This window comes from Vombatus ursinus, unplaced genomic scaffold, assembly GCF_900497805.2.
Source record: "Vombatus ursinus unplaced genomic scaffold, bare-nosed wombat genome assembly UNPS02014926.1, whole genome shotgun sequence".
NCBI classification, from domain to species: Eukaryota; Metazoa; Chordata; class Mammalia; order Diprotodontia; family Vombatidae; genus Vombatus; species Vombatus ursinus.
This window is the reverse complement of record NW_020954704.1, coordinates 2,428,303-2,441,075: the sequence shown is the minus strand read 5'-3', so window position 1 is coordinate 2,441,075 and position 12,773 is coordinate 2,428,303. Positions and strand designations below refer to the sequence as shown.

Below are 12,773 nucleotides of genomic sequence, written 5' to 3'. Positions count from 1 at the left end.
TTCTTTTAGGTATTTCACTATGTCCAGTACATAAAGACTAGTAAAACAATTTTTATGTACAGAATCTAGCAAAAATGGGTTTTAATTATGGTTTAGTTAAATTGTATATCTTGTAATTACAAAGATATTAGCATCTTGCCCAGATTTTTGTCAGGCATTATCTGATATCATTGATTTCATTTCAATATTTCAATAGAATAGTACCTTATCTAATGAGCGGGTATTTTCCTCCCACTCATCCTTTCCCTCTCTTCCCCCCATCCCCCATTTCGAACATTGGATCTTAAGAGATTTTTAGTACAATGAAAAAACCTCCACTTTAAAGTTGTTCACAAAAAAATCTATTTGAGAAATGTATTTGAAGGATACAATTGGGAAAAGAGTAAAGAATGGCTAAAAAAATGTTTTCTTGTGTATATATTTAAATATATAAATGTATGTATATCTGTATACACACTTTATTTTTTCCTGTTATAGTCATTGAAGAGCCTTCGGAATTCAGACTTGAAGCCATATATTATCTTCATTGCACCACCTTCACAAGAAAGGCTTCGTGCCTTATTGGCCAAAGAGGGCAAAAATCCAAAGGTATGTTGTTATTATGTAACTATTCCAGGAAGGAAACAAGTATAGGGTTACTTCCAACTATCTGTATCTACACAACCTAAAAAACTGACAATTCATTTTGCCATAGTAATAACTCCAGATGCAAGGCCGTAGTGTACTCAGTACTTTCTCTTTTAATGCAACTTATATTTTCGTTTTTACCTTCAGTTAACAGGCATTTATGTTTTTTAACTCTTACTTTTTTAGTAGTCTCTTCCCCCATTGGGAAAATAAAAAGATAAATCAAACTCTGTTACAAAATTGCATATGTAAAACTAAGTTTTAATCTTAAGTTCACATTTAAACAGAACAAATTTCCACATTAGTCACGTAAAAATTTCTGTCTCATTCTTTGTCTTGATTCTATCACTTCTCTTTCTGCATTAGGCTTTATTATCTCCCTTTTGGAATCATGGTTGGTTATTGTATTGATCAGTGTTATTCAAAGTAAATTTTGTTTATAGTATTATTATATAAATTGCCCTGTAGCTTCTACACACTTCACTGTATCAGTTCATACTTCTTTGTAGGTTTCTTTATAATTATTCCTTTCAATTATGTTCATTTCTATAATTTTTTAAAACTATTTTTTATTTGATGGATACACCCTGAATTTCGGGCTTTTTGCCACAAAGAGCTTCTGCAAACATCTTTTTTACATTTGCCTCATTTTCTTCTTTCTTTTGATCTCTTTGGGACATAGCTCAGGAGAATTGGGAGGGGAGAAATGGAAAGTTAAGTAACTGAGGTTCTACTTCATACTTACCTTATTGGCAAAAATGACAAAAAAGAATGACAAATGTTGGAGAGGCTGTGGGAAAATGAGCATCTACTGTTGATGGAGCTGTGTAAGAAGAGTGGAAAGGTAGGAGGTGGCTAGGTTATGAAGAGCTCTGAATGCCAAATAGCATTTTGTATTTGATCCTTCAGGTTACAACTGGAGTAAATATATTGAGTTAGGAGTATGATATGGTTGGACCTGCACTTTAAAAAATCATTTAGAAGCTGAATTGGAGTGGGGAGAGACTTGAGGCAGGCATCCCTAACAGCAGGTTTATGCAATAGTCCAGGCATGAGTTGATGAGGGCCTGCACTAGTGGCAGAGTTAAAGGAGAGAAGGGGGCATATTTGAAAGATGTTGTGAAGGTGAAATTGGCAGCCTTGGCAAGATTTTGGGTTGTTGTGGGCAGGGCTGTGGGAGTCCAGATGAATCCTAAGTTTGTGAGCATAAGAGACTGGGAGGATAGTGTTGCCCTTCACAAATAAGAGATGGTAGGAGCAGGGCTTAGTTTTGGGGGAAAGATAATGAGTTTCATTTTGGACATATTGAGTTTAAGATATCTACTGGACATGCAGTTTGAGATGTTTGACAGGCAGTTGGAGAAGGTAGATTAGAGGTCAACAAGAGATTGGGGCAGAATTTGCAAATAGGTAGATTTTGAAAGTCATGAGCTTAAAGATGGTAATTAAATCCCTGGGAGCTAACAAGATCAAGATGAGTAGTATTGCTGAAGAAGAGAAAAGGGCCCAGGAAAGAACCTTGAAGGACATCTATAGTGAGAGGCCATCATCTCGATGAGGATCCAGCAAAGGACACAGAGAAGGAGCAATCAGTTAGAGAAAGGAAAACCAGGAGAGGAAAAAACCTCAAAAGAAGACAGTATCATTTCTCTGTTTTTGTTCTCAAAGGTGTCCTACTGCAGTCTTGCCCTACTTAATTTTCTGATAGTGTGTTGAAATAATATTTTTAAATCATCTCAAGACATTAGGCACCATGTTATACCTGTGTTTCTAAGGCACAGGAGATAATGTGATTACAGGGGAGAGGCCACAGGATTTGGAGACTGAGAAAAGACCTGGGTTGAGATCCTCCCGCCTTCCACTTCCTGGTCACTTTGTGGGTCTGTACAAATCATTTAACCTGTCTGCTTCTTTTTTTCTACATATAAAGTTACGGGCTCTGACTTTGAGTTCTCATTTTCTCTACCTTAAAACATATACTATTGAATAGATATTTTTGTAATTAGTCAATTTATTAAGCATATCTTACATATGCAATAATAAGGCAGGCACTATGGGGTGAAAAGAAAAAGGTCATGGTGCCAGCCCTCAACAGTTTTACAATTCAGTTCATTATTAAGGCATATGTGTGGGGATACAAGAACAAAGTTTCTGCCCTCAGAGAGGTTACATTTTATAGGAGATTTTAACAATACATGCATGGAAAATGAAATACAATTAAATATAATAAAATTATACTAAATTATATTATAGTGTTTGTTACATATTGTATTATATTTTATATGTTATGTTAAATATTAAATATAATACAAAATACACATATCTAGTAAGTGCTGAGAGACTAGATGTAAATGATGGCCTCTATGACTACATGACCAGCACTGTTCACTATTCTAAGCTGCTTCTTCAGATAGCTCAGGTCCTGGAAGATTCTGGTCTAAAACTGTTTGAGCCCCAAGAGAATCCTTTTTTTTTTTCCTTGTTTATTTTGGCTCATTTGGAAACTTAAGTTGCTTTACAAATAAACTGCTTGGAATTCTTGTTTGTGTATATTTTATTAAATTTTAATCCCACTGTTGAAGTACTCACGTGGAAGGGATTAAGAAGAGAGTGGTAGGTGCAAAAACAGACATTACAGATGTAATTCCCACTATGAAGGAATTAAAGTAAAATCCTTGATCCTTTTATCTTTTTTTTTTTTTTTTAAATTTAGGCAGTTGGGGATAAGTGACTTGCCCAGGGTCACACAGGTAGTAGTAAGTGTCAAGTGTTTTGTCTGAGGTCAAATTTGAACCCAGGTCCTCCTGACTCCAGGGCCGGTGCTGTATCCACTGCGCCACTTAGCTGCCCCTACTTTTGTTTTTCATCCAGTTGCTGTGATGCTGCTCCAAGGTACAATTTTAACCAATACTTTTTTTTTTTAACTTAATAGTATTTTTTTTCCCAATTACATGTAAAGATAGTTTTCATCATTCATTTTTGTAAGATTTTGAGTTCCAAATTTTTTTCCCTTCCACCCTTCCTAAGACATCAAGCAATCTGATACAGGTTATACATGTGCAGTCATGTTGAACATATTTCCACATTAGTTATATTGTGAAAGAAGAATCAGAATAAGAGGGAAAAACCTTGAGGGAGAGAAAACAAAAAACAACAAAGAAAGTGAAAATAGTATTCTTCAATCTGCATTCAGACTCCATGGCTCTTTCTCTGGATGTCTTTTCACATTTTGACTTCCCTTTCATATTACATTTTTTAAAAATTCTGCCTTACCAGTTGGATCTATAAGGAGTCTGAGTTTATAATAATGATTAACTTGACACTACAGACACTAATATTGAGAGATAAGATGATTTTTTAATAGTCTAACAATGTGGCTGCTATCCAGATCATAGTACTTGTTCTAATGTTGATCCTGAGCGTTGTTGTTGATATGTTTTTGATAAAAAAAAAATTATTAGCAAAAGCAGGATTCTCCAGTTTTATGATTTCCATCTAAATACATTTGAGCATCTACTTCAGTAGTAGCAAAAAGAAGCCTTGGTTCATGCCAATTTGCTTCATTATTCAATTTACTGTGTATAAGCATGTTATTCTTTGAAGATTTATATTAATAAAACATTTCCAAGGCTATAAATATGATGAGTCATTTAAAAACAAAATATCAATTTCATATAAAAAGGATAACTTAAAACGTGTTCCTCCTTTGGAAAGATGTAAATATTCCTGTCGGGATGCATTAGATATTCTTTTGCAAATTGATGTGTCCATGGGACCATGTTAACATTTGATTCTATAAAAACTGTCAACCATTAATATTCTTGCACAAATATAAAATATTTTTCAAAAAATGAAGATGAAAATCATTATTTTCCAGTGCAATATGGTTTCTTTGTAGTCTTCACATGTGTCAACTAGGCCTATTGAGTTTTAACCAGTGTTTAGAATAAATACAATATCCTTTGAATCACTAGCACCTACCACATATTAAGCACTTAATAATTGCTTGTTGATTTTTTAAAAATTTAAATCTTATAATGTGTCTCATTAAAGATTAAATAGATCATAGTGTTCTTAGCTGAAAGGGGCAGGAACTCTGAAATTCACAGGGCATTAAATGATATATCATGTACTCAGTTCTTTATTTAAGATGTCTTTTGGGAGGTTGCAGGTGGAAGGTATAGCGATCTATTCATAAAACTTTTATTTTACTTACATAATATTAATATACATTTTCTCAACGGTTATTCTTGAATTATTCGTGAGAATTTCATAAAACATTAAATAAATAAGCCAAATTATTTTTCTGTTAACTATTTTATAGCAGGCAAGTAAAAAATCATAAAAGCATAAAATTTTTAAAAATTTAAATATAAGAGGGGTTTTTTTTTTGTTTTACTGCTGTATTTAGTATAGTGATAAGCATATCAACCAATTCATTTTTTTCTATTTTCTTTTTTTTAAAATTAATTTATTTTGATTTATCAACAATTACTTCCATGTGCTTTTGAGTTTAAAATTTTTCTCCCCCTTCCTCCCCACCACCCTCCCCAAGACGGCACACAATCTGATATAGGCTGTACATATACATTCCTATTAAATATATTTTCATATTAGTGATGTTGTAAGGAAGAATTAGAATCAATAGGAGGAGCCACCAGAAAGAAGAAACAAAACAGAAGAAAAAAAGTAGCAAATAGTATGCTTTGATCTGCATTCAAATTCCATAGTTCTTTCCTTGGATGTGGATAACATTTTCCATCATGAGACCTTTGGAGATGTCTTAGATCCTTGTATTGCTGGGAAGGATTAAGTTTATCAGTATTAGTCATCGTACAACGTGGCTGTTATTGTGTACAACATTCTCTTGGTTCTGCTCATTTCACTCAGCATCAGTCCATACAAGTCTTTCCAGGTTTTTCTGAAGTCAGCCTGTTCATCATTTCTTGTAGCACAAATAGTATTCCATTACATTCATATACCACAACTTGTCCAGCCATTCCCCAATTGATGAGCATCCTCTCAATTTCCAATTCTTTGCCACCACAAAAAGAGCTGCTATAAATATTTTTGTAGATGTGGGTCCTTTTCCCCATTTTTGTGATCTCTTTGGAATACAGCCCTAGAAGTGCTATTGCTGGGTCAAAGGGTATGCACATTTTTATAGCCCTTTGGGCACAGTTCCAAATTGCTCTTCAGAATGGTTGGATCATTTCACAACTCCACCAACAATGCATTAGTGTTCCAATTTTCCCACATCTTCTCCAACATTTATCGTTTTCTTGTTTTGTCATCTTGGCCAAACCAATTCATTCTTATGCCATTTTTACTTGTATATTTGTTGTTAGTTTACCTAAACCATTTAATAAAAATAAAATTTGTGTAGTAAGAATAATGAAAGCAAAACAGCAGGTAACTTTATAATGGAACCCATAGTTTCTGCCCTTCAGAGTAAATTTAACTGGGTTAAAAGTTTGTCTTAAGGATCACTTTGCAAGGACAGTCATAAAGATGTATGCACTGAAATTGTGTATTCTACAGTTACACATGGCGTGACACATAATAACTATAGGACATCTGTTTTTAACCATAGGCATGAGTCTGGTAATCCCAAAGTACCTATAATAACTACATTTGTAGCTGGAAAGAATTGTCTCCTCTACCTCCTCCACACTCCCCTGAAGTCAATATGTAGATATTTTTCTTTGCTTAGACATGGAAACTGTTTTGACATTGGTCTTGTGTAATCACAAGTGTACCAAAACTACTGTGCTTCCATAGAAAATTTTCATATCCCCACTTTGGTCATGTTACATTAAAACAGTTCACTTCTTATATTTACTATCTCTAGCCCCCTACTCTTAAACATTAAAAACCATATGAGAAGTACTGAAATTCAGATTGAAGTAACATAAACCTGTCATAAATGTCAAAAATTATTTGTGGGGCATGGATTACAAATAGTCTTTATATTTTAGAATAATGCAGACAAAGGAATTAATTGGCCTGCTAATTATTTCTCTCCTTCTGCTTCAGCTTCATTTCCTTAGGTGCCTAATAGCCTCAATTTCAAGTTATCTTTGCTTTGCAAGGGAAAAATTTTTCTAGAGAATTCTGGATCATGGAATACATAGAAGCTCAGGGCTAGACTCAGTCTTTATAGGATGTGTTTTTTGCATCCCCTTTTTACTGATTTCAGGTGCTTCTTGATATGCTTGTTGTGAATGATCCACTGTTCACTTCCTATCATCACCAGCAGCAACCTCAGCCAAATAATAGTGGTAATGTCCTATAATTTTCAAATAGAAAAGTTTGCATTGAAGCATTAGGAATCAACCTTTCTAGCAGAAATAGTTTGCAGATACCATTGCAGTTTTCTCTGAGCTTGGGCTCAGTTTTCTCTATATTCTTATATCATCTGTTATTTATTTTTTTTTAGTACCTCCTATTTTTTGTTCAATACTTGAAATGATCCTCCAGTTAGACCTCTGGATTCATTTGACATGTTTTGGAAAAAATAGAGAGAAGATTCCACTCCTCATAGGATAATTCATCTCCTTGCTCAGTCAAGAACAGCAGTCAGTAAGCATTTATTATCCTTCACAGAGGTATGATAGAGAAAGTCTGGAGTACAGCTTTTAAAGGAATGAAACATGGCTGGCCTGGGCACCCACATTAAATGGATGTTCTGAGCAGTGCCATCCAATCCGAGGGAGAGGCTTAAGGACCTGAGGACACTTGTAAAGTAAAAATTTGGGGCCTAGAATGAGGCTCAGAACGAAGAACTGGAACACATAGAGGAAGGGTATAAGGCAGGGATCTTGTAGCTGAGATTCTGTCCCTGCATCTCGCAGAATCAAACCGCCCCCTCCTATTCATTTTAGCAGACTGTGACAGTGGGACTTCTTTAACTCATCGAGGCAGTGAGGAGCCCACATATAGGCCCCAGGATCATCTTCGTACATCTGAGCAGCAGCATTGCAGAGATTCTTGATTTCTCATAACCGTATAATCTTGACCAGGGAGAGCTTTAAAAGAAATTTTTTTTAAGTGAATCAAGCTAAACTTAAAAAGATATATGATAACCAGAAGGGTGCCAGGATCTTATTCATTGGATTTTACACTGTAAAACTTCTGTCACTTTGTCACTTACAACATATTTGAGAACTTTTGGGGACAGAGCCAAGATGGTAAAGTAGGGAAAGCACTTGGCTGACCTCTCCCAACATTCCCCTCCAAACAACTTTAAAAGAATGCCTCAAATCAAATTCTGCAGTGGCAGAGCCAACAAAGGTTTGAGAAACTCTTTCAACCCAAGACAGCTAAGGAAGTCGGAAAGAGAGTTCTTTGTGATGGAGGCTGGCTCTGAGCCCACATGAATTAAACACTAGTCATGAGACTAGTTGGTAACAGAAGAAACAGCAGCTTTGGGAGCTTTCAAAGCAAAGACGGTAAGGGAAAATGATAACTGGTCAGAGAGATTCGAGGGGACCCCTGTGCTAGCACTGGACAGAGGGCCAAACATTAGTTGTCAGATCCATTGCCATTACTCACTTCTGTGTCATGGTTCAAAGGCACAGAGGAGCACTTCTCTTTAAGAGGCCTTGAGGGGCAGTATCACATTTTATCTCAAAGGATCAGGAACCAGAGACCCTGAGGAACAGTATCATTTCTAGGCCCAAGGGAACAAGGGCCCTGAGGAGCAGTATCAGCTATAGTCCCAAGGTATCAGGGGCCTCTTCTGAGGAAGGGACAAAGTGCAGACCAGGAGAGCAGTGACCACGTTGGAAGCACCAGGAACTTTCAGACCCCAAGATCTAGCTCTGAAAACAACCGTGTGAAAAAGCCTGAAGCTTGAAACAGTCTCCCCCTGCCCACACTGGTAACAAAGACCAACTTTAGGATAAAGTTCAGAATCAAGAAATAGCATGGAAAAATGAGCGAACAGCAACAGAGAACCTGACCATAAAAAGCTCCTGTGGTACCAGGGAAGCTCAAGGTACCAACTCAGAAGACAATAAAGTCAAAATGGCTACAAGCAAGGCCACAAGGAAAAATGTGAATTGGTTGCAAACCCAACAAGAATTACTCGAAGACCTAAAATTTTATTTTCAAAATAAAATAAGAATGGTAGAGGAAAAATTGAGTAACAAAATGAGAGCAAAGGAAGAAAATATGAAAAGACAATTATAAAAGCTTGGTAAAATAAGCACAAAAAATATTGAAGAAAAAAATAACACCTTAAAAAAGCAGAATAAGTCAAAAGGAAAAAGAGGTACAAAAATTCACTGAAGAAAATCGTTCCTTTAAAATTTGCAAAACAATAAAGCAAAGCCAAAAGAATAAAAAGAAAAATGGGGGGAAACTGACTTAGAAAATAAATCAAGGAAAGATAATTTAAGAATTACTGAGTTATTGAAAGTCACAATCAAAAATCCTAGACATATTTCAAGAAATTACCCCCCCCAACTGCTACAATATCCTAGAATCTGAGGATAAAATAGAAATTGAAAGAATCCACTGATCACCTCCTGAAAGAGATCCCAAAATGGAAATTCCAAGGAATATCATAGCCAAATTCCAGAGCTCTCAGGTCAAGGGGAAAGTATAAAAGCAATCAGAAACCATTCGGGTATCATGGAGCCACCGTCAAGATCACATAAGATTTAGCACCTACCATGTTAAAGGAGAAAAGGGCTGGGAATATGATTTTCCAAAACGCAAAAGATTGGGATTACAACCAAGAATCACCTACCCAGCAAAATGGAATATAATCCTTCAGGAGAAAAAAAATGGACATTTAATGAAATAGAAGACTTTAAATCATTCCTGATAAAAAGGTAAGCGCCAAATAGAAATTTTGGTTTTCAAATACAGGACCCAAGAGAAGCATAAAAAGGTAAACCTGAAAGAGAAATCATAAGCGACTCAGTAAGGATGATATATGTAACATCTGAGAACTTTTATCATTATTAGGGAAATTAGAAGGATTCTACATAGAAAGAGGGTGCAGGAGTGAGTTGATTTATGTTGGAATGATGTAAAAACAAAATGGATAGGTGAGAAAAATGGATACCCTGAAAGAAGAGGGAAGGGAGAAGAAAAATGGGGGGAATCATCTGATATAAAAGAGGTATACAAGGAAGAACTTTTACAGAGTAGTGACGGGGGGTGGTGGTGGCACTACACTTGAACTTCAGTCACATCTAAATTGTGACTGAATCCAAAAGGGGAATACACACACACACACACACACACACACACACACACACACACACACACACATTGAATTGGTAATAGGCATCTATCTTACCCAAGTGGAAAGTAGGAAGGGAAGCGGATAAAAGAAAGAGTGTGATTAAAAGGGAGAATGGATAAAAGAAGATAGTGGTGAGAAGCAAAACAGACTTTAGTGGAAGGACAAGATAAAAAGAAGGATAAAATGGAAAAATAGTTTGGAGGGAAATATACAGTAATCACAACAGTGAATGTGAATGGGATGAATTCACCCTTAAAATGGAAATGGATAGCAAAGTAGATTAAAAACCAGAATCCTACAATATGTTATTTATAAGAAGCACACTTGAAGAAGAGAGACACACAGAGTAAAGATAAGGGGCTGGAGGAGAATCTATTATGCTTCAGCTGAAGTAAAAAGTTAAAAAAAAAAAAAAAAGCAAGAGTAGCAATCATATCTCAGACAAAACAAAGGCAAAAATAGATCTGATTAAAAGAAATAAGGAAGGAAATTGCATCTTGCTGAAAGGTACCATAGACAATGAAGTAATAGCAATACTAAACATATGTGCACCAAATGGTTTAGCATCCAAATTCTTAAAATTTAAATGAATTACAGAAGAAAATAAGACAGTAAAACTATACTAGTGGCAGACTGCAACCTACCTCTCTCAGAGCTAGATAAATATAATCATAAAATAATAAAGAAGTTAAGTAGATTAATAGACTCTTAGAAAAGTTAGATATGATAAACCTGGTGAAAACTGAATGCAAATAGAAAGGAGTATACCGTTTTCTTAGCTGTATATGGCACCTTCACAAAAATTGATCATGTATTAGGGCATAAAAACTTCACAGCCTAATGCAGAAAAACAAATATTAAATGCTCTTTTTCCAGACCATAATACAATAAAAATTACATTTAGAAAAGGGCTGTGGAAACATAGGTTAAAAATTAATTGAAAGCTAAAAATAATCTAATCTTAAAGAATGAGCAGGTCAAAGAACAAGTCATAGAAATAACCAATAATTTCATTAAAGAGAATGACAACAATGAGCCAACATTCCAAAATTTATATGCAGCCAAAGCAGTACTTAGGGGAAAATTTATGTCTCTGAATGTATACATCAGTAAAAGAAAGAGTAGATCAATAAATCAGGCATACAAAGCAGGCGTTGTTTAAAAAATTAAAAAAAGAAGAAATTAAAAATCCCCAATTAAATACTAAAATGAAAATCAAAGAAGAAATTAATAAAATTGAAAGTTAAAAAAATCCATTGTACTAATAAATAAAACTAGGAGTGGTTTTATGAAGGGAAGAAAAAGATAAATCATTGGTTAACTGATTTAAAAAAAAAAAGGAAACCAAACTACAAGTGTAGTGTGCTTGACACAGAGCCCATTAACACAGCCTTTGTGACCAATCCTGGCAATGTGGATAAAAAAGAAGCTATTTTAATGAGAAATATTTAGCTAAGGTTTGACTTTCTAAGAAAGGGTAGTTTGAGACATAGAGGGAAATTCAAAAAAGAGGGTATAAAATACTCAGTGATCTCATAAACTTGATAAAGAAAAGCCATATGTATTCATAGACATTCTGACATAAGTGCATAAGATGTCATCATCTTAAGCATTTTTACTCTGTTGAATCCTAAAATATTTCAGTAACATTTCCCTTTTACTAACTATCAATATTTATAAGTCATAACAGTGTGTTCACTTACATTAGTGTGCACAAGGGCCTGCCACTGAACAAAAGGTTTAGTGTCTTCCATGGCCAGATGTATAACATTCCAGAATGGAAATTAGGAAACTCTGCATAAATTACCAGGGAATAGACCAAAAGTACTGCAGTTTTGTGGGGGTTTTTTGTTTCCAAGCTTAACAAGGCAGAAAGCACATGACAAGAATTCTTGTATTGGTATATCCCATCCTTCATTATGTGTGTATACTGTTTTTCAGTTCAAGTGTTTCCTTAATTTAATTTGATAATTGATAGCATTATGCTTATTGATTTAAGTTGGCTTTGAGTATTGTTACGTTTATAGTTCCAGTGTAGTACTTTGACTTGGAATATAAAGAGTTTTCTTGATTGACAAATATGTGCATTCTTTTCTCCAATGTATGTTCGCAATTTAAGTATTATGGACAGACCTTACATAAGTGGAATTCTTGTAATAGAGTTTCCTGGTCCTTAGCAACCTACTTGGATAAAATAAATTTTTAGATTAAATCTATTTGCAGTTTTTTCTGTGGTTTGCTATACTTCTCATAAAAGTTTCTGGCTTTCCAGGTTTATACACATTTCCACAAACTACGGAGAAAAGAAAGTAGGAAATTCTATGAACCATGTGATCTGTTTAGGGCAAATTTTTCAGCTTAAAAAAAAAATGTTTCTGGGGGCAGCTAGGTGACGAAGTGGATAGGGCACCGGCCCTGGAGTCAGAGGGACCTGAGTTCAAATCCAGCCTCAGACACTTGACACTTACTGGCTGTGTGACCCTGAGGAGGTCACTTAACCTCATTGCCTAGCCAAAAATTTTTAAAAAAAGTTTCTGTTTGTGGAGAGCTAAACAGATTAACTATGTTTGAGCCACACTTAGAGACATTCTAATAATTAGTCCTAATGATACAGTAATGCAGTTCCTACATCTCAGATCTGATATTTGTGTCCATATCCACAATTCATGGTGTCCAAAAAAGATAAAGAAATAAGAGCTAAAAGGTCACCTAAAAAGACTGGACAGAGTCTCTATCTCTATACATCAGGCAAAGAGAAACAACTTAATGGCGTAAAAGGTCACTGCTTCTTACCCAACTCTGTGTGTGTGTGTGTGTGTGTGTGTGTGTGTGTGTGTGTGTGTGTGTGTGTGTGTGTGTGTGTGTGTGTGTGTGTGTGTGTGTGTGT

At 35.2% G+C, this 12,773-nt stretch overlaps 1 protein-coding gene across 1 annotated transcript in view; it reads left to right on the top strand.

Moving 5' to 3' along the window:
• The window catches only part of MPP5 (membrane palmitoylated protein 5), a 115,829-nt gene that overhangs the window by 100,818 nt on the left and 2,238 nt on the right, over positions 1–12,773 (top strand). The window contains exon 13 of the mRNA XM_027843760.1: positions 478–588. Coding sequence (XP_027699561.1) covers positions 478–588 — 111 coding nt within the window. The remainder of the gene's footprint in view (positions 1–477; positions 589–12,773) is intronic.